This window comes from Aquila chrysaetos, chromosome 1 (assembly GCF_900496995.4).
Source record: "Aquila chrysaetos chrysaetos chromosome 1, bAquChr1.4, whole genome shotgun sequence".
Lineage (NCBI taxonomy): Eukaryota > Metazoa > Chordata > Aves > Accipitriformes > Accipitridae > Aquila > Aquila chrysaetos.
Window position 1 is genome coordinate 65,166,957 of NC_044004.1, and position 20,086 is coordinate 65,187,042.

The 20,086-nt window shown below is 39.2% G+C and overlaps 1 protein-coding gene across 2 annotated transcripts in view; it reads left to right on the top strand.

Moving 5' to 3' along the window:
- The window catches only part of PTPN13 (protein tyrosine phosphatase non-receptor type 13), a 126,900-nt gene that overhangs the window by 13,188 nt on the left and 93,626 nt on the right, over positions 1-20,086 (top strand). For both annotated transcript variants that reach the window (XM_030017094.2, XM_030017105.2), the window contains exon 2: positions 14,550-14,669. In XM_030017094.2, coding sequence (XP_029872954.1) covers positions 14,555-14,669 — 115 coding nt within the window. In that variant the 5' untranslated portion in view covers positions 14,550-14,554. The remainder of the gene's footprint in view (positions 1-14,549; positions 14,670-20,086) is intronic.

Genomic DNA, 20,086 nt, shown 5'->3' on the forward strand with positions numbered 1-20,086 from the left:
GGCGTTATGTCCTGGGAGGAGGTGCTGCTATCTTGTTTTTCCTGTCTTTTTGGCAATGTCATCTTCTGTAGCTTGTTCTGTCCTGTAATCTCTCAAAGTACCAAAATATTATGGAGTGCAGATAATGATCAGATGGAGTCTTTATCCATTCTAGTGTGTGAAGCTAAATCAAATCTGTTATATCATGGATTATCTCTCTGTCTTTACTATAGATCTGGCAGTCTGTTTTGTGTGGAAGGTCTAGTTAAGAGTTCTATAAATCACCCTTGCAGATTTTTCATGTTGCTATCAAATGATACTGAAGCTTATGTTCTTTGTGGTGAGGGTCCTTGTTACACTCTGAATCCCATTCACTTTCTTGGCTCAGAAACCATAACCTTGGTAAGGATTTGAAACTGGGCAGCAATAACAGGTAGATGAATCTCTTGTGAAAGAGAAATGGCATGTTTTCGCATCTAAAAGAAAAAGGACTAATAATCACATCACCGTTGAAGACATTTAAGAGGTGGAGAATATCATGGCTGTAGGACTGAATAAATTATACGTAGCCTCTGAATTTAAGATGAATCATAAATTGGGTGTGTGTTAGAAATTTGTTCAAGGGGCAGTATAGTCAATTTAACAATTGTTAAGTTGTAAACAGCATACTGAATCATGCAGTATATAATTACGTATTTTTCTGAAATGCAGTGAACGGAGTGACAAGCTGAGGGACTCTAGTTAACCGGTCAGGTTCTGATTAACTTGTATAATTTTGGTACAAAGCCATATGTGCTGTGTCAACTCATGTTTTGGAGCAAGATCATGATTTCTTAACCATAGGCATTCCAAGTCTTCAAGTGGCTTTGTCTGCTAATTAATCTGGAGCTAAAACCTCCTAATTGCAGGATTTAAACTAGACGGTATAAGCTGCTCGGGAAGGTTTTGGCCTCCATAAAGAGCTCATTTAAAAACCAAGCATCCCTGACTAAAAAACTTCATGTTTTGTGTGGAATCTTCCAACTGATAGATATCTCTAGACATGCTGCTAAATTAGTTGGTGATAGTTGTCACATGAACTGTACTGTTCTCAATACTTGATCTATACCACATCTACAGAGTTGAGTGGAGCAGATGGGCAAACAGTAGGTAAGTCTTGATATATGTTATCAGTTGCAGGAAACGGATCAACTATGGATGGTTGGATAAAGAAAGTCTGCCTTTAAAAAAAACAGTATTTATTCAATACCTGAAAGATGGTGGTGAGGAGTGTGCTTAGAAACCCTGCTAAGGATAAATTTAACAGAATACCTAAACAACTTGAGAGCCTGAAAAATACCAGAGTATGGAAACACCAGCAGCAGATAATTGAGAATTTGGGGAAATACTATAATAACCTACTAGGGAATAATATCCTTCCTACAAAGCTTGCCTTCCTTTTTCTGGGCAATGGGTCTGTTTCACAGCATGAAAGTATACGCTGCATGTTTTCTGCTCTTGGTCAGATTTTTAAGTGCCCTGCAAATTGGTTACTGCTTGGGAGTGTGTATGCAGAGAATACGTACAACTTTAGTCTTAAATTAATTTCTGTATGCATGAGTATGGAAGCAAGTGTGGAAAGAAGGTATCTGCAATCTGAGAGGACAAACGATCACCTTAGTTGTCATGGATTCTGTGCTTGGGACAAGCAAGTGTTAGGCAGAAAAAGGAATCGCCATGTTTGCACTGTGTGCATCTAACTCAGAGCTCAATTATCTTCCATATTATCTAGTTGGGGTTTTTTTTTGTTATTGGTTTCACTGAATACTGTTGAATATAGTTCATGTCTGGACCTTACTGGTAGATCACCAAGTTACATTACATTGACAGATTCTCAGTTACTGGGTGAAAAAATGAGACATGTTCTGTTCAAGGACAATGTTAATGAATTTGCAACAGTCTGCTCCTCAGCTCAGCATCACTTCAGGAAGGGGAAACATCTTTTATGTCACTTGAACAGCAACTAAGCGCTTTGAAGAAGTAGCAGTTAAATAGGTTACTTTTTCTCTGGAAAGTTAGTTGCTTATGGAGAGAAGAACTTGCTGTGAAGTCTCTTATGAGGACAGGTGTATACACAGATGATGAATGCCATTGAAATGCTTCTCAGGAAATGGTTCTACTCTTGAAGACTTGTTAGCACTACACTTGCAGTAACATGCATGTAGAACAAAGAGCTGGTTTCTGGACAGATTGAGGTCTGTTACTACAGTTGCAGCCCATCTGCTGGTATAAAATCTGTTTTTACAAATAGTTACAGAATCTTACTTTAAATCTGCCTTGGCCAAAACCTTTAATAGGCTTTAGAGACCCTCTCACAGGGCTTTCAGGTAGTTGATGTTGACTACTCAAAATAGATCAGTGTTCCTGCTCCTTTACAACTGTTTGTCCTTCAGGGTTTTTCTCCTGTCCTTCAGCAGAAACTTAAAACAAAGTGAATTGTTTGGTGTATATGAAGTAAACACATGCAGACAAATGCACATATGCATTATATATAGATAGTAACATAATAGATGCATATGTATATGTACATATATATGTGTGGGGACACACATGCTCTTTCTCACATGGGTGTGCACTATAAAAAGCACATTCTTTCTGAAGGCTGACATAAAGTTCAGAGAGCCAGGTACATAATCTCACTTGCCAGTGCTTCTCATTTCCTTAGAATCAGTCTGCCTTCATATGAGGAGAATGTTACAAGGCAGCAGTTTAACATTTGTTGTCTTTCTAATTGCTGTGTGTAGGAACAGTTGTTCCATGAACAAGTCAAATCCAGCCAGCTGCCTGTTCACATCTCTGCTGTTCCCTCGGAGTGTACCTGTTTCCTGATCGGGTCTCAGTATGAGAATGGGGTATCATCAGATATCTCTGTTTTGGAGAGATAGTTAACGTGAAGTTGGTTCTCCCTTGGAAATGTATGAAGTTGCTTTATAAAGTTAGTGTTGTGGTTTAACCCCAGCCAGCAACTAAGCACCACGCAGCCGCTCACTCACTCCCCCCCCCACCCAGTGGGATGGGGGAGAAAATCGGGAAAAGAAGCAAATCCACGGGTTGAGATAAGAACAGTTTAATAGAACAGAAAAGAAGAAACGAATAATGATAATGATAACACTAATAAAATGACAACAGCAATAATGAAAGGATTGGAATGTACAAATGATGCGCAGTGCAATTGCTCACCACCCGCCGACCGGCACCCAGCTAGTCCCCAAGCGGCGATTCCCCGCCCCCACTTCCCAGTTCCTATACTGGATGGGACATCACATGGTATGGAATACCCTGTTGGCCAGTTTGGGTCAGGTGCCCTGGCTGTGTCCTGTGCCAACTTCTTGTGCCCCTCCAGCTTTCTCGCCGGCTGGGCATGAGAAGCTGAAAAATCCTTGACATTAGTCTAAACACTACTAGCAGCAACTGAAAACATCAGTGTTATCAACATTCTTCACATACTGAACTCAAAACATAGCACCGTACCAGCTACTAGGAAGACAGTTAACTCTATTCCAGCTGAAACTAGGACAGTTAGTCACTGATTCCCCCTGCTTAAAATTTCTTTAGCATGAATCTTTGTACAGATTTTCACACCTCACAGGAGGACAATATATCATAGACCTTTTAAATTGTATTTTTGGGCATATAAAAAGTATAAATCTCATGCCTTGTACTAGCATGTTTGAGTAGAGAAAGGCTCTCTGTTTGAAAGCAAAATTACTTTTTTTTTTTTTTTTCCTGCTACAGAAGACTGAAGGAAAGGCAGTGCTCTTTGAATAAGACTTGATATTTGCTACTGTGCTTGAATTAGTGTTTTCTTCAACTTACAGATAAGTAAAGCAAGGATCTCTCAGCTTATGCCTTGGTCCTAAAGGTGCAGCTCTTCTTACGTATAGAGCTCTTGACACCTGAAATGTAGGCCTATGTTCAGTCTTGTCTGTTTTTCAGGGTAGAAATTCAGACTTTCGCAATAAGAATTAGTCATCACTTGTGTGAGTAATAGCTTTACTCCCAGACAGGTGGGTTCACAGATAAGATATCCATGATGTCATCTAGCTGCAGACCTCATAATGTTCTGTTCCTTATGCCATATCTCCCTTATTTTCTTTTTTTCCAGAAAAGAACCAAAGAATCATAACTGTATAACTGTCTGGGCAGGCAGAACACTTTTTTTTCTGCTGCAAGTCCTGGGATTCTGTGGTGTTGCCTGTGTTGTAGAGCATATGCAGTCACTTAAAGAAGTCTAAATTTCTAAAGAGTTGGGAATATTACTATCTTGAACATCAAAGACTGAAGAAATGCTGCATGATAGACCCTCCAGATGGATAGTGCCCTCAGGCATCCTAAAGTTTGAGAACATAATCACTTCTTCCCCCAGCTATAGGGCTGCTTCAGAATTGTTCCTGACAGTTACCAGGAACTAAAACATCATTCAAGGTCATGGCTGAGGAGAATGGTGTTATTCAGGAGATGGTTCATCTCCATCAGTAATTGTTTGGACTCTCATCAGCTGTTTTCACCAAAAGTTGTAAGCAGAAGACATGTGAGTGAGGATGTAGATCGACTTAGGGCATTGGGTAAGAAAGCCATTGGACTATTTGTAGCAACTGATTAGCTGAAGAGAACACTTGCTAGGTGGCAACTTCTAAATTGGTTGGGTTTTTTTCATTTTCATAGCGAAAAAAAATACGTACAAGTGCAGTTTAGTAGAAATATTGGTAGGTGGGGTGATCCATGTGGGAGTTTGTTAGCTCTCATATTGAGCTAAATGTGTACTTAAACAAAAAAATCCATGTGTTGTAGTAGTGCAGCTTCTTTGCCTGTATACGCCTAAGGTAAAGCAGTGCTGGAGGAATCAGATGCAGATAGATGTAATTTTCAAACTTGTTCTGTTACTTGGCCAGTTTTTCTTCTGTTGTCAGATACTGTTTCCTTCCCAGGCAGGACATATGAAGTAGCTGTTAGTATGAACTGTCATCTGGATACTAGAAGTTTATTGTGGTTGAGTACACAAGTTATGCTTCCTGCTAACAGATGGCTTTCTTGTTGTGAGTATGCAAGGGTACTGCTTTCAAACTAAAAACACAACAGAGTTGTTTCTGAAACCGGTACGTTTCTCACATACATTAGATTGTTCTAACTATGGAGGAACTGTTTTGGTGCCATAGTAAAGTACCTCTTCTGCTAATTTCTTTTTCAAAAATGTCTGGTAGTCAAACATATGAGGCTGACAAAGATTTTTTTTTTTTTTTTCCCACATCCACCCTTCTCCCACAGTGGGAAGAAATCTAAAAAACAGAGTGAACCCCACTGTTCACCCACCGTAACAAAAGAAAAAGCCATTTGTTGAAGGATTGGATGTGAATATATGGGATTAAAATCTGGTTTTGAAACACTGTATAGTGGGGTCAGTCTTTATACTTGTTAAGAGTATGTTGACTTCAAGTGATTTGCAAATATACTACAATCCTAACACTTTTATTACTAAGGTTGATGGGTATTAAAAATTATTTTTCCCCAATATTTTAACACATTTTATGTCATTATATTTCTATATTTATCTGAAAGTCAGCAATTTTCTGAGTGTTAAAAAAAAAAAAAGGCAAAAAGCTGTAAAGCTTCCTGAAGTTGACTTTCTCTTTCTAGCGCTGCATCCAAGAAATTTGAGGACTCTTAGCTCTCTTGGCATATCGTGCTTAGTTTCTTGCTGATCCAGTCCTGCTGCCTTCATTTACAGTGGTTATTATGTTGCTGCAGGGGGCTGTTGTACTGAGAAGTGGCATTTTTAAAGCAAGGTACCATTCCATGTTACTGAGACTGGAAGGATTAATATCTATCAGAATCTGAACCTTCTATCATTCTATCAGAATCTTCAGTACTAGAGAATTTATCTAATGTAGTAAAATTTGTATCACTTTATTGTCACAGGAGAGACCTTAAGCTAAGCTTCTAAAAACCCACTCTAGAGTAAGTTTATCCATTAGGGAAGTTATCTGTTGAGCAATACTGGCTTAATTTGCACCCGTTAAATCAGTGAAACCTACTTGTAGCGTCACTGAGTTTCTAGTCTGTGGCAATTCATGTCTTGGTGTTAAATATTTGATCATTATTCTTCTCAAACATTGGGGACTGATTATAAAGAAAATAATCTTTGTAGTCATATGAAAAAGCAGTTACTCTGTACAATTGTCACTACTTACTTGGCTTGCTCATCAGAGCCTCATTGTCTTACTTGTAGATACCTTTAAAATGCCACAGATGGCGGGAAGTAGTACTTACTGACTTAGAATAATGCTTTCTAGTGACTCCATATTTAAATCATGTGCGTGCTGCTATTTCTGCTCCTCTGACAATAACTTTCATTCCCTCTTCAGCTGTGCTAAGAGCTGCAAGTGAATCAGGACAGACTTCAGTCGTGACCTTTTTATAATATGCGAGGAATGCGTAGCTCTTGCATGCAACAATGGAATAACTGCTGGACTAAAGCTGGAGGTGCCATTCTTAGTTTCACTCAGCGTAGTCTGTCCTTGCTGTGGTGACAATGCATGTCATCCACATAGACCTAGCAACAGTTGTGTACCCCAGTGTACTTCATGAAGAGCATTACTGTCACTGTGCTCTGAAAAAAAGCAGTATGGAATGATGCCAAGGAAGGTATCTTCATCAAGACTGCTGCTCAGTCTGGAATTTGTCTGTCATAAGTGAAGTTATATGATAGACAGTACATCATTACATCATGAAGTTATGTTGTCAGTAGCATGATGTGTATTGCTTGTGATTATTCCATGTCATTAGAAGAGTTTTGTGTATTCCGTGTGGATAAGGGTATTATTGGTTGATCTGCTATTTGAAAAGTGTTACCATTGCCAAGCTGTTTTGCAGTCCTGAAATTTCTGCTTTTCCATTATAAAGCTTGTCTTAGTCACAGGTCCTTCATTCCTACTTAGCAATTAAAATGAAAGTTGCAAGTATGAGAAATCTACCAAGGAGACCTGCCTCTCCAAGGTGGAGCAGATCAACAGCAAAATAAGGGAGTTGCCCAAGGATCTTACACTGACAATTAAACTAAGAGAGGGATACAAGAGTCATGCCCTGATTTATGTGGATTAAGCTTACTTTGTAGTGATAATTATATACTCTTCTGAATACAATTTTAATATCAGATGTGAAACATCAGCTACCCTGATGTATAAAAGAACATTCTACAGTTGCCTAGAAAACATGACTTTCATGATTATTATATACATTTTGGACTGGATTTACTAGTTTGCCTTACATGAAGTCTCAGATAAACAAGTTTATCTGGTTCTGGTGATAGAGAGACAGAAAAGCAAGGGAGGGAGTCAGCAATAACCCTTGCTTGTCTTCCATTGTGAGTTCAGTCCAATGCCAAAAGCTGATTTCTTTCCACCTTCCAGGAAAGAAAGCAAGCACTTCTCGTGTAAAATAAACACTGCTTGCCCTGGAGGTGTAAGCCAAGATTCTCAATATGTCACATTCTTCTCATCTTCCAGACATGGGAATACAAGACGGATTTAAGGCTTTGGAAGGAAAAATGCTAACATCTCATCTGATGCAGTGAGTGTGAGAGCATTACTGTATGCTCAAATAAAAGGCGAACAGTGCCCTGTGCTTCTGGGAGTGCCTCATGTTCTTTGTGTTTTATCACAAATTTGAGCTAGTTTCTGTTCCTTTACTTAGGAGGTTTGAGCTCAAGCAGCAAGCTATCAGTTTGAAGAGGAGATGCAGTTTTAAAGAAATTTTCTTGATAAAGTTTGAGGATTGGCCCAGGAGCATGGGACTGTTTTGCTGGCACTTCATCCTGTCTGCCTACAGGAGAGAAAAAGAGGAGAACATGGAAGGAAAAATGTGAGTGGAAGAAGCTAATCTCTTCCACAACTGGGGGGAGGAAGTTCTTGGGTGGTAATACTAATCTCTGCTGACCTCTCCAAAACGAAGGAGGAAGGAGTAGTGCTTATACTTAAATAATATTATTATCAGGTAGCTGATTGAATGAAAAGCACCATGAAAGTGTGTTTGTTCACAAAAACTTAGATTCACACGATTTCTGGCAGCTATTTAGAGACTTTAAAAAAGAGAGGGAGACGGGATTTGCATCTTGTGGGGCTTTTTGACCCCTCTTCTTATCTATAGGAGAAGTGAAAAACGTGGTCATGGCACAAGGATTTGTTTCCTTATCCTTCAAGACAATAAATGAGAATAATGTGCAGTAATTAACTTGAGAGCAGGATTCTGGAAAAAAACAAAAAAACCAAACATCTTTAAACACAGTTGACTTGATTAGCTTGTATATTTACCTTGATTGCGTGCTTGACGTGAATATTTGCAAGTAGTGCCGTATTTTGTGGAAAGTCTATGCAAATTGGACCTGCAGCTAAAGGAAACCACATTTTATGTGCACACATCTAAGTATGTGCGTATTTTAAAATAAAGTTTCAAAGACTACTGAAGCACACGCTTTCTAACTTGGCTCCAGGGTTCTGCACTTAAGCACAGTTTCAGCAAGAGTATTATTGGGGATAAACTAATTGATAGACGCATTCCAGGTCTTCTTCAGTGGTGTAAGATGTGGGTCAATGTAAATAAATAGGCTAGATGCCAGCATTCTGAAATTACAGGGCATGGTAATGACTCCAGATGCTTAGGTTTTGAAATGGGAGAGGCCAGACTTTCAAAACTGTTCAGGTATAGCTCCAGTTTGGTTTCACTGAGATTTGTGCATATTGAGTGCTTTTAGAAAGCATTTCACACTCAGTGAATGCTGAATAAAAGTGTCAGTATTTTATTTTTAGGCAGCTAATCACGGCTTTAGGAAAGGTGAATTTTAAGAGGTTCTTTTGGACAGAATTGTCTTGTTAAATGTGCTTCCGCCTTCAGGCATTTGTATCTACAGAGGAGATGCAGAGAAAGGGCTCTTTACTTACCTGCTAAGAGAAGGGTGCTCCTTGGAAATTGCCACTTTTTGCCTAAGTATACTTTTTGGAGCAAAGGGGTGATAAAGCTTATATTCGGGACAGATAAAGTCAGCTAACAGTGTTTTATATGGGAGAAGTAAGGTGTTTTTTTCACCACAGAAAATATTTTGGATGTATATAGAGCCTTCTTGCTATCTCTTTTCTCTGTTTTAAATTCTGTCAAAGGATAAAAATGAATACCAAAGTATTTTATGCGATTATCTAGAAACTCTTAACAAAGTTTTTATATTCTAGATTTTTTTCACTGCTTCTAGCACATCTAAAAAAACCTACAGAGTGTGTGACTAGAGCAGCTGCTCTCCGTGTTTCTTGGCAGTGTATTCCGCTGAAAAATAAGTATGAGGTACTGCAGGCATCTTAGTTAGCTGATGTTGTTAAAGCACAGCTTTTTGACTTAAAGTTTTGGTTCTGAAGTTACAACATGGGGAAAAATGCTGATGCAGAAGGTAAGGAAAAAAGCAAGGTATATGTATTACTAAAACCAAAACACAAAGCAGTCAAGCAATGGTTAAGTTGAAGCAGTCTAGCCTTTTGACTTTTAGTCTGGTTTTAGGAACTTTTTGACAAAATTACTGATATTATAGTCTTTATTAAACTCAGTTACAGCAATAGCTTCTTAATATTTCAGCTGGCAAGAGTTCAGTAAAATTTGGAAAGAGTAAGCCATTAAACTTTTCCTAATCTTGGTTGCTGTTGGAGACCTTCAATTTCAAATTTAAAATGCATAAGGAAAAAAGTTGGTGGTTGGGGGAAGTGAGAATTTTGAGCATTTAACTTCTGTGCTGCATACGCAAATAATTAAAAAGTGAGGTGTTTTGAAAACTTTGCAAGTTGTAGGAAAAAAATTAAGTATATACCTTGCAAATAGTGATTTGACAGCATTACTCAGTGTGAGGGGCTGCTGCTGTTGTGCTTTCCCTCTTACCTTGAACTGGGAAAGTGTCAGGCTGCCTCATGTGCCATGTTGGCACTGCCTGGCAGTTCCATAGGTGGTGTGCTTTTAACATGGGTTGTTGGGACTGTATAGGGGCAAGGAGGTTACTGAACTTGCTTTACAGGGAAGAGACAGAACTACCCATCCCACTCACCAGGGAGTGTATAAGCTGTCTGCCTTAGAGGGAGGAGCTGGCAGTTGGTCCTCCTGAGGTAAACAGGCTTTTTAAAGGAAGTGTTTGAGATATGGGAGAGGCCTTTGGTTTAAACAGCATTCTTTCTTGGAACTGTGTTGCCTGTATGGCTTAGGGCTGAATGGTGTGGAGGGTGAGAAATTGCACTCAGGGCTTGTTGATACAAATGATTTACACCTGAATTTACTCTCTTGTCCTGGAGCGAAAAAGAGCTGCCTCCACATGATGCAACTCCTTTCCTGTGGAAATTGTACTCCTCTATGGTCTAGGACTAAACTCTGTCCCAGAACAAGTAACCTGAAAGTAACGTTCATGTCTATGCTTCTCCAGTGTTAACTATTTTAATTTGTCCACTGTCTTCCTACATTGTGTTGTGCTCTCTGCTGTGTGAATGTCCCTTTTTGGATGTTCTGTGGCTATGATCTTGCATGGTTTTGGGGTATATGGGGAAGCCACGCCTTCACAGTTCATGCTGAGTTCATACCACCTAGCCCTTTGATGTGTCTCCTGATCATGACTGCACCTGGATTTCTCACCTTGTGAAGCAAGGTGCAGAAACAGAATGTGCTTAGCTTTGTAAGCCCTCAGTCCCGTCTCCAGCTAAGTGTCAGTGTGGCTTCCTATTAAGATGCCACCATAATGGTGTCCCAATGAAAAAGGAAGTGAACTCATCTGTAGAAGGTGCACCTTTCAATGTTCTTTAATCTGTCCATTTTTATTACAAAGAGTGAAAGGAACAGGGCACGGGATGCCAGGACAACAGATCCTGCTTACTTAAATGAAGAGGAGACAGGGAGAGGACTCCTTGCAAGAAAGTGGCCTGACAGGAATGTAACTAAGAGTCCATTGAGAACTCTGCCAGTGCATCTAGATTTCTTTGCCAGTCAACTTGATACCGTGAAAAACACGGGGACTGCCAGGAGCATCGTTAGAAGTTTGAAGCAGACTAGTTTGTACCATTAGTACAAGAGAAAAGTCTTCATTTTACTTGCAGTTTTGCAATCTGTCATTTTAGGCCAGTACTATTCAGCTTTCCTGAGATCCACTCACCCTCGCTCCTTGGATTAGCCCTTTTTTGCTCAATTGAAATCAGCCAGAAGTTTATCCTTAATGGAGAGAACTCATCTTTACTTTGTCTTCTCTTTCCTGCATTTTAAGAGGTTGCTGTTCTTAGTCTGTTGTCCCCTGTTGCTATCACCCGGCTTCCTTTCTCTGAGTTCTTAGCCGTAGGAGTTTAAATACACGTTTTAAATGGTGATTAATTTTAATTGGAAAATGAATGTCATACAACTATATAGCCACAGATGTAACTGCAGTTAGAGGGCTAAGATGTGAAGATAGGCAGTCCGTATAGTTTTGATATGGTATTCTAAAAAACCTTTATATGTTTTTCTCTTACCTAAATTACTTTGCAGTTTATTATGTTGCAATTTATCAAAATGTTCAGGCATTACACAAAACCAGAAGCTTTTGTATGTATTGAGCACTTAGCACTTCAGCTTCTGTATTCACAAAGGACCAGACACAATTGAAGGCTCCCAGAATCTCAGGAGACAGCAAATTCGGAAGAATTGTGCATTGCAAACATTATCATTCCTACAAATTGTTCCTTTCTCCTTGTGGAAAACATCCATCTCAAACAAACTGGTGGGGAAGAATGTTTTGAGCCGGGCACTTCTCTGTCAGCTTCATTGTATGAAATTAATGGTCTGCGGCAGCTAACAGGTGGACTGTACAGATAGAGAGCTCTGGCCACACATTTGCCTGCAAACACTTCACCCCAACTTGCTTCAGTCAGTTCCCCGGTGACAGAGAACCATGTCATGGAAGCTTCTTTAATCTTCATAATGAATGCGTTGACCTGCTCTTTGCTGTGACAGGCAAGCACTGCAGCTTCAAGATAGGTTTGAGGAAGAAAAGTTACCAAAAAGTTACTGAAACAGATACATGTCAATGAGCGTCCCACTCAAATCCTAACTTGAGCCATTTTGCATGTGTCTGTGTTTTTAATGATTGATGTTTTGTTGTATTCTGCTTGGGCTCTCAAAACCAATTTGAAATGTTTTGGGTTTGGTGTGTTGTGATGTTTGGTTTTATTTGTCAAGCTACTGCTGTCTGTAATATACAAACAGATCTTGTTGCTTATACTGCTGCAGCTGAGGCCTGTGTGGCTGGGTGGATATTCATACACTTACTGTGATCAAGAAATTGTTTTCTGTAGGATTCTTTTACTGTTGATATAACATGTTTGGGAGTTTGAGCAGACATGCTTATGGTCTTTGTAGTGATGTTAAATAGGGAATCAGCTTATATCTGCTACAGAACAGTCTACACTATTCTTTAATCACAGCTGAAAGGAATTGGGACTTTGCAGGATAGGGAAAAGGGGAGTGGCAGAGGAGGAATGGAGGGAGATTTTTCTTGGTGATGTTATGCTCAGCATACTTCCGTTAGAGTATTTAGTACCAAAAGTTTTCATTTGTAGATTATATATTTTTAGTCCCTAGGAGAAGACAAGATCTTTTAATCTGAATAATTCACTTAGGTTCTAGATGTACATACTGAAATTTGAGACAGTGCTGTGAAATCACAAAATTTCCTGGTATGAATGTTTAACCAGATACTCTATGCTGGGTGTATGTGAATCTCATACTGACTAGAAACATATTTATCTCTGGCTTTCCATCCATTTATTGCAAGTCTGTGTTGGTCCCTAGCTTTCCATTTTGAATGGTGTATTTATTTTTCTCTTTGGGGATTCAGATTTCATCTTTCTTTTAAATGTTGTCTGGATCTGTTTTCCCTTCCATTATCTTTTGATGATGACTTTTGAACATTAATTGTTGAAAATATATCTGGCCTAGTAAATAAGCAGAATAATTGAGTACTAAAAACTGGCAAGCTGTGAAGTAAGGAAAAATAAGCTGTGATGAAATGCAGCCAGCAATATGTAATTTTTCGGTAACATAGTATAGAATTCTAGCTGAAAAGGCTCTGGGTAGTACTTTAGCAAGTATCTTCAAAGCCCATGTTTTTCAGCTAGAAACTGCAGGGTATTCAGCCTTTTATATTGCCATTATATGGGTATGAGCTTGGTTATTTGGAAGTAGAAAAAACATGGAAGACATGAAACTGCCTAGACAGTTGGGAAACTGAATATAGCTGGTCAGCCTGTCCTCCTTGGAAATTGTTAGATTAATATCCATGAGTGTACATCTGAGCCAGGATTGTATGCTGATGGGGAGACTCCATCTAGTTGACTGGAAGGGAGAGGGAGGAACCTCCAGCAGTACTGTTGGGTCATCTAAAGGTGTTGATATCAGTTACTGATCTCAGGACAATATGCGTTGCTTGTGGAACTGTCTTTTCCATTTCCAGCAGCAACTCTGGAGCCTTTGAGACCTAACAAACTCATCACTGATGACTGACAATATACCTTAGGCTTTTGCTGCAGCTCACTGCCTCAAGATTTTATTCTTTGGGCTTTGGAGAGAAGCAGAGAGCAAAGCAACTGCAGCTGCATCTCAATTGGAAAAATAAATTGGCCTGAGTGCTCAATCTGAGAACATTTAGTGTCCATAGAAAGTTGAAGTGATTAAGTAGGCACATGATTTATTTGCTCCTGAGCTTACCGAAATGATGAAGTTTTGACTTTGCCAGAATATTTAGGGATCTGTCCTTCACTTCTAAAAATGGTTGTGGTTTTGGACAACCAAATATCATGTTGTGGTATGGTGAACATGATTTAATTCCTTGAAAAAATATTAAGGCCTGACCTCTTTTACCTGGGGAAGGAAGTCTTTATTTGTTTTCTGGGGATGTAATACGTAGAGTGCCACTAACGATTTTACTTTGTTTTCTTAAATGTATGAAGAAGCTGAACAAAGGAGATAACTATCAGTTTCACAGCTAACTTGCTTGCTTGCATGTTTGCAGGCAGTGCTTCTTATTATTTGGTCATGAGATAATATAAACAGCCTTGTGAAAATATATCGGAAGAAGAGCTTCCTTTCCTAACAGCAGCTTGACTGACTTAAACCTGTCAAAATAATGTTAATAGCTGATTTACGTTAATAAATCTGTAACTACTAATCATTCTGTCATTTTTTTAAACAGAGCAAACTTGCCCATAGCGTATGGACTAATGCCAGCTTGTTGAGTTTATTGATTTAGTAGCCTACAGTATTAATATGGTAATAATATCGTTGCGTTAACCCAAGTTTTTCTTCTTCATAATAGCAGGTGCTCAAAGTTCTTTATTGTCATGGTGAATGTTTTGTAGTATTTATATTTGATGGGTTCTATTAATGTTAGAGAATTTTTGTGACAGAGTTGAACATGGGTTATTACTACTTAAGTATTACATGCAAGGAGAAAATAACTCTTATGTATTCTTAAATCACTCTGTCTTATTTCCCAGGTAACATGCACGTGTCACTGGCAGAGGCTCTGGAGGTTCGGGGAGGGCCATTGCAAGAAGAGGAAATATGGGCTATTTTGAATCAAAGTGCAGAGAGCCTTCAAGAGCTATTCAGAAAAGGTAAGCATTTTTAAATACTGATATATACAGAACGGGAAACATCTTGGTTATGTTTATGTGCCATATAAGTAAACTCCCTTGTTCCTCCTAGGCTCTAAATCCAAATAATAACTTGCTTGTAGGTTATCTTTGGGTAAAATGCCTAGCTGCACCCCAGCCCAAAGGATGTTTTCAACCATCACTTCATGTTCTGTCAGGACCTGCAGCACATTCAGTTTCATGTGGTAACAACTTCACTTTGGTAGGAAGCTACCACAGAGTCTTTGCATTATTTTAGACTCATTGAAATGAGATAGAAACACAGAAAAAATGATAAATATGTCTGAGACCATTGGAGCACTTCAGTCCTGAAGGGTACATAGAAACAGGTGTGGTACAGTGCAGTCATGACCAGTCTGCTCTGAAGAGATTTAGCCTCAAGTGAGGCAAAGGGCTGAAAACTTGAAAACTGAAAACTTGACCAAAGGGCTGGGTATCATTCCCCAGCATGCAATTAGCAAGACATATATAGCAACTGAGAGGAATGTGGTGGCTTGTTGTACTTTAAAAGAGTAGAAGTATCTCTTCTCCCCCATCGCCCCAAATTAGTAGGCTCTAAGTTGAGCATCTGCAATACTGCTAATAATTATATGTTTTAGCACTAGGTCTAAGTATGGAACGCTTCCTCTTCCTTACATTTCCCTTTCTTTTCTTTAAAATTTGCAAATCCTTATGCTCCTTCCCCCCTTTTTTCTTCTTATAGCAATAAAAGCTTAACTCTAATATTGAACTTTGTTGACATCTTTAACCTGGCCTCAGATAGAGTATATGTTCCCATGATAGATACATCTTCATATTTCAGCAAATGGGGGTCATCTCCTTCTATCTAAGCATGCATGTGTAAGCTTTTTGAGTTTTATTCAGGAAAAATCAAAAGCTCACACTTTGAAAATAGCTGTTGTTTTGCCACATGACTATGCAAGGGGCACATCTTCATTATTGAGGGCAAAATTTGTTGCATCTTTTGCATGTGTTTGGCTTACAATTTCATCAAGATTCAACATTTTAAGTTGTTTGGGGTCTTTTGTTGTTTGTTTGTTTTTGTTTTTGTTTTAAGATTTGTTTTAGACAATCTGTCAAGTCAGACAGTACGTCTGTCTTGTACATTGGACAACCTCTGAAAGTGGTCTCTGTTGGATACTTCACAAAGACTCCAAAAAAGGCAGATGTGGGCAGAAACTGCCATACGGTGTTTGATTTCTAATCAAGCTTGACTTAGCATTATAGATATGAAATTTCATCAATTTCTCTGAAATATTTTTTGGTAGGGAAATTATGGGTAGTTTTGATATGCCATACAAATTTCCCTTTTCCCCTTCACCAGCGAGCTTACAGGCCATGTGTGGTAAGAAGTGTTCCCTATTAGGAATTCTGAGTTTATTGTTGCAATTTGACTGACTGCCCTGTCCTTCTGCTTGTATTGCAGGAAAGGGAAAGCTGGCATCTTTCCTCTCTTTCTCTCTTTGTTGTCTCTCAGACAGAATCAGAGGAATGATTTTTTTAAGAGGGCAGGCTGTTGAGACCAGTCGAGACCTTGACTAAAGAGAGATCTTGAATGATTAGAGGCTTACTCTTGTACACTTTACAGGAATCCAACACATTGAGCTCCATCTTGAAATCTATCTGAAAGATCACAGTAGCCTGAGTATATAGTAGTGAAACCACTTAAGACATTATCCTAGGTCTAAATTCTTTTCAAGAAGGAAGCCTCCACTGAAAATAAGAGCTCACCCTTTCTTGGGCTGAGAGTAGTGCAGAAAAGAGTTATAATTACTATGAAGGCTGCATGCAAGCATAGAGAATGAGAACACAGCCCTCCTTCAGAGGGACGAGTACTGAAATATGAGAGCACAAAATGGAAATCTGCCCCAAGACTTCTGGTATGTGCTTTTAAGGTAAGGGAATGTTTGCCAGCCAAGACTGGCTAAGTTGGCAGAAGCTTCTGGTCTTACTTCCTATCAGTGAAGACCAAAACACAAATTCAGATAAAATCAGTGCCAGAAGAATCTGTCTCTTCTTGGAGATGAAGCTGTTTCATTGAGTCATTTTCTGCTAATTCAGCAAACTATTTTCAGTTGCATGCTATTAATTAACCTGGGATATAGCCCAGCGGTAAAATGCACTTCAAGAGACACCCAAATGAAAGAGCTTTACTATGTAGCTAGGGTTGACAAAGGCAATCTAGTTCCTCCCAGCAAGATTAGGATAACCAGACAGTCTTTAATGAAGATTTGGCTTTACCAAGAAACCTTTTTTGGTCATCCTGAATATCAGTTTCTGTGCTGACTTGCAAAGATGAGTTGCAGAGATGCAGGAGCAGGGAATGCAGAGGTTCCTGTAGGCTTGTCTGACTCAATTTTGTTCTTTATTTGTGGGGGACTTGTAGCAAACAGGGGATCCTAGAGAAATCCTGTTTTCCTTGGTCAAATTTCAGACCTAGCATACAGCATAGAAGAGCTATTCTATGGCAGAGGGTGAGTTTCCAAAGTTTTACAGAACTTGACCAATTGCTCCTGGGCAGAGGGCAGTGAGGCAAGCTCCTAGCTTCTGCAAGTTCACAGCATGCTCAGCTCTGACCAGTCTCAGAGATGCTCTTTTCTTCCTCCTTGCATAGCTCTGGAGTCCCTGAACATGTTCTGTAACAAAATCTAAGCTTTGATGAGCATTTTCTATTTTAAGTTTCTTTAAAAAAATAAAATAAGGCATATTGTTCAACAGTTTATGGTCCAACTGTTTTGCAATGAGGGGGTTAAAAAGGCCATGGAAGTCAACTCTTAAATTGTCATCTATTGGCAACCTCCCCACACCAGCCCAGCAACCACACACACTTAAGGGAATTACCAGCCCAAGTAACCATTTATTTATTTATGTAATCCTGGACGAGTTTTGGTAGCCTGTTTGAAGTTGAGAATCCTTGCTATTACTCCATCAACTAAGAACGTGTTCTTCAATTGATTTGTTACTTAAACTAGTTCCAGGAAGTAGGGAAAAATGCCCAAAACAAGCTTCTGTTACAGATTTGGTGACTTTTTGATTTATAAAAGTTCTGCATGTCTTTTAGTGAGTGTATCTTCTTATCCATCAAAGCACTGAATAAAAGCAGCAGAGAATGAAAATCCATGTCTTACATGGTTAATCACATATCATACCACGTCTAATTTGGTGACTGATACAGAAATGTGCATATTTTTATGCTTATTTGTGTTTACAATTCTAACAGGTGTTGAACTCCTTAAAAATACTTTGCAAATTGATTTCAATCATTATAAGCAATGAAAGATTAGATTGAAAAGCCCAGTTACTAATCACCGATTTAGAAGATCAACTCTGGTAGCTGTCTTGTCAGCGTATTATAAGCTGTTAAATAGAGGAGAAAGACAATTTAGTACTCAGTTGCAGGTCTGACATCAGTTCTGCTGGTGACGTTGAGATTAATCTGGAGATTTGAAAAGGCCGATACCAGACCTGCCCTTCTCTTACATCTGTTTAATTATCTGCAATAACTATTTTGTTGTTGAGAGGGTGTATCAGCTGTTTCAGACATGCTGTATCTTGTATTCAGTACTCCATGAGGTCAAAGGAACAGGTCTTTGAAGTGAAGTATCTTAAATGTGAGCATGTAAGTGTAAGGCGCATGCTGTGTTCTCTGCTGCTGAGAATTATAAACCGGGCGTCCCTCTAATTTGGTATGTTTAACTGGAAAAGATTTATCAAAACTTGAAAGTGGGAAAGACTTCATATGTCACTTAGGCCACTCCTATGCTAAAGTGTGTATTGTGGATTCTGAAAATAGTTGGACCTTATGTTTCAAGACATGTTTAAAGGGAGGGGGAAGAGAAGGGGAAAAAAATGAGTCTGATAATGGAAAGGTAGGTGGAGCAAAGAAAGAGACACTTTACAAATTGACTGTCTTGCAAATTTGTATATGGGAAATTATTTGCATAAAGAAAAGTTACATCATCTGAAAGTGGATGTGAAGAAGGACAATTGTGGTTTTGGGGGACCTGTAAATCTTGTTGACAGTCATTCTATTGCATCTGCTTAGCTTGGGTAATTATAATGAAAAGAAGGAAGGTGAAGTGTGGAACGTGTTGATAGGACTAGCGGTGGGTCCCAAGTAGTTGTAGACCTAGTTGGGATGGAGGGGGAAGTGGATGTTTTGGTTGACAAGAGGGAAAATGCAATAGGAGGGGGGAAAAAATAAATCCTCATTTTCTAGCCACTCCTTGCTGGAAGGTGTTAAATGATTGTTTTTTCCCTTTACCAATAACTGCTGAGGAACAATTTTTTTTCACTTTCTGGTAACATTTGATCTTTTGGTTGCTGAGAAGGAAAGAGATCAAGCTTTTGTGGGTTTCGGTGATATTTTTTTCTTCTTTTTTTTAAATCCCCCTGCCCCCCAAGTGAGGCTTGGTTACTACTTGAGCTCTTTCCAGACCTCTCTGCTGGATGTGGTCAAGGTAACAATAAAGTGTAGTGTGGTGTTATGCTGACTGGGGAGCATCTGGGGAACAACATCGGTGATCTCAGAAACTGATTGCTCACCCTTGCTCCAGTATTCTCAGGAAAGAGTTAATTTCAGTTAGCCTCTCAGTGTTTCTCACTGTGTTGCTGGTTTCCAGGTGGCTCAGTGTCACACCAGAGCTCTCTGCTCAGTCCCATCCCTTTGTGCCCAAGGGAGAAGGAGCTTCCCCTGCACACCAGGAATGCAGGGACATGCTGCACCGGCTCAAAGGAGCATAGGACTTACAGTGTAAGTGGTCCCTTGTGCTGGCATAATCCTGGCCTTTCTGGAGATGCATCAGTGGTTTGCCTGCCTCCAACCTGGCCTAAGCATAAAAATCTTCAGGTTCCTTTGTGCTAGGAGAAATCTTGCTTCTTGCAGGGAGAGCTATAGACCGAAGCAAAGAGAAAGATGAGACGAGTGTTGAAAACCTTGTGTATGTTTTTGGGTTGTTCTGTGCTTTTTTTAAGGTATTTTTTTTTGTGTCCTGAAAGAGCTGAAATGTACATCACTTCTGACTGTTTTTTGCTAATGGCTGCGGCCTAAGAGAGAGTAGGAGAAAACAAAACTGAAGGAGCTTGAATTGTGTATATAGTTTGGGAATTCAAAATTACCTGCCATCAATATTGTAAAATGGATCCATTTTAAATTTCTAGCTGAACTTAGTCTTTTATAATGTGGTGGGTTTTTTCCATCTTTGGATGCTTGTATCCTGTTAAACCATGTAAAGGACTGTTTTAAAAGTCTTTCATTTGTTTGGCCAGGGCTATGTAACTGAAGATTATTTCAGTTTTTATTGCATTTAAAACCAGTACACTCACTTTAAGACAGACCACACTATTTATCTCTGTCTTGGCACTGCTTGATAAACTGT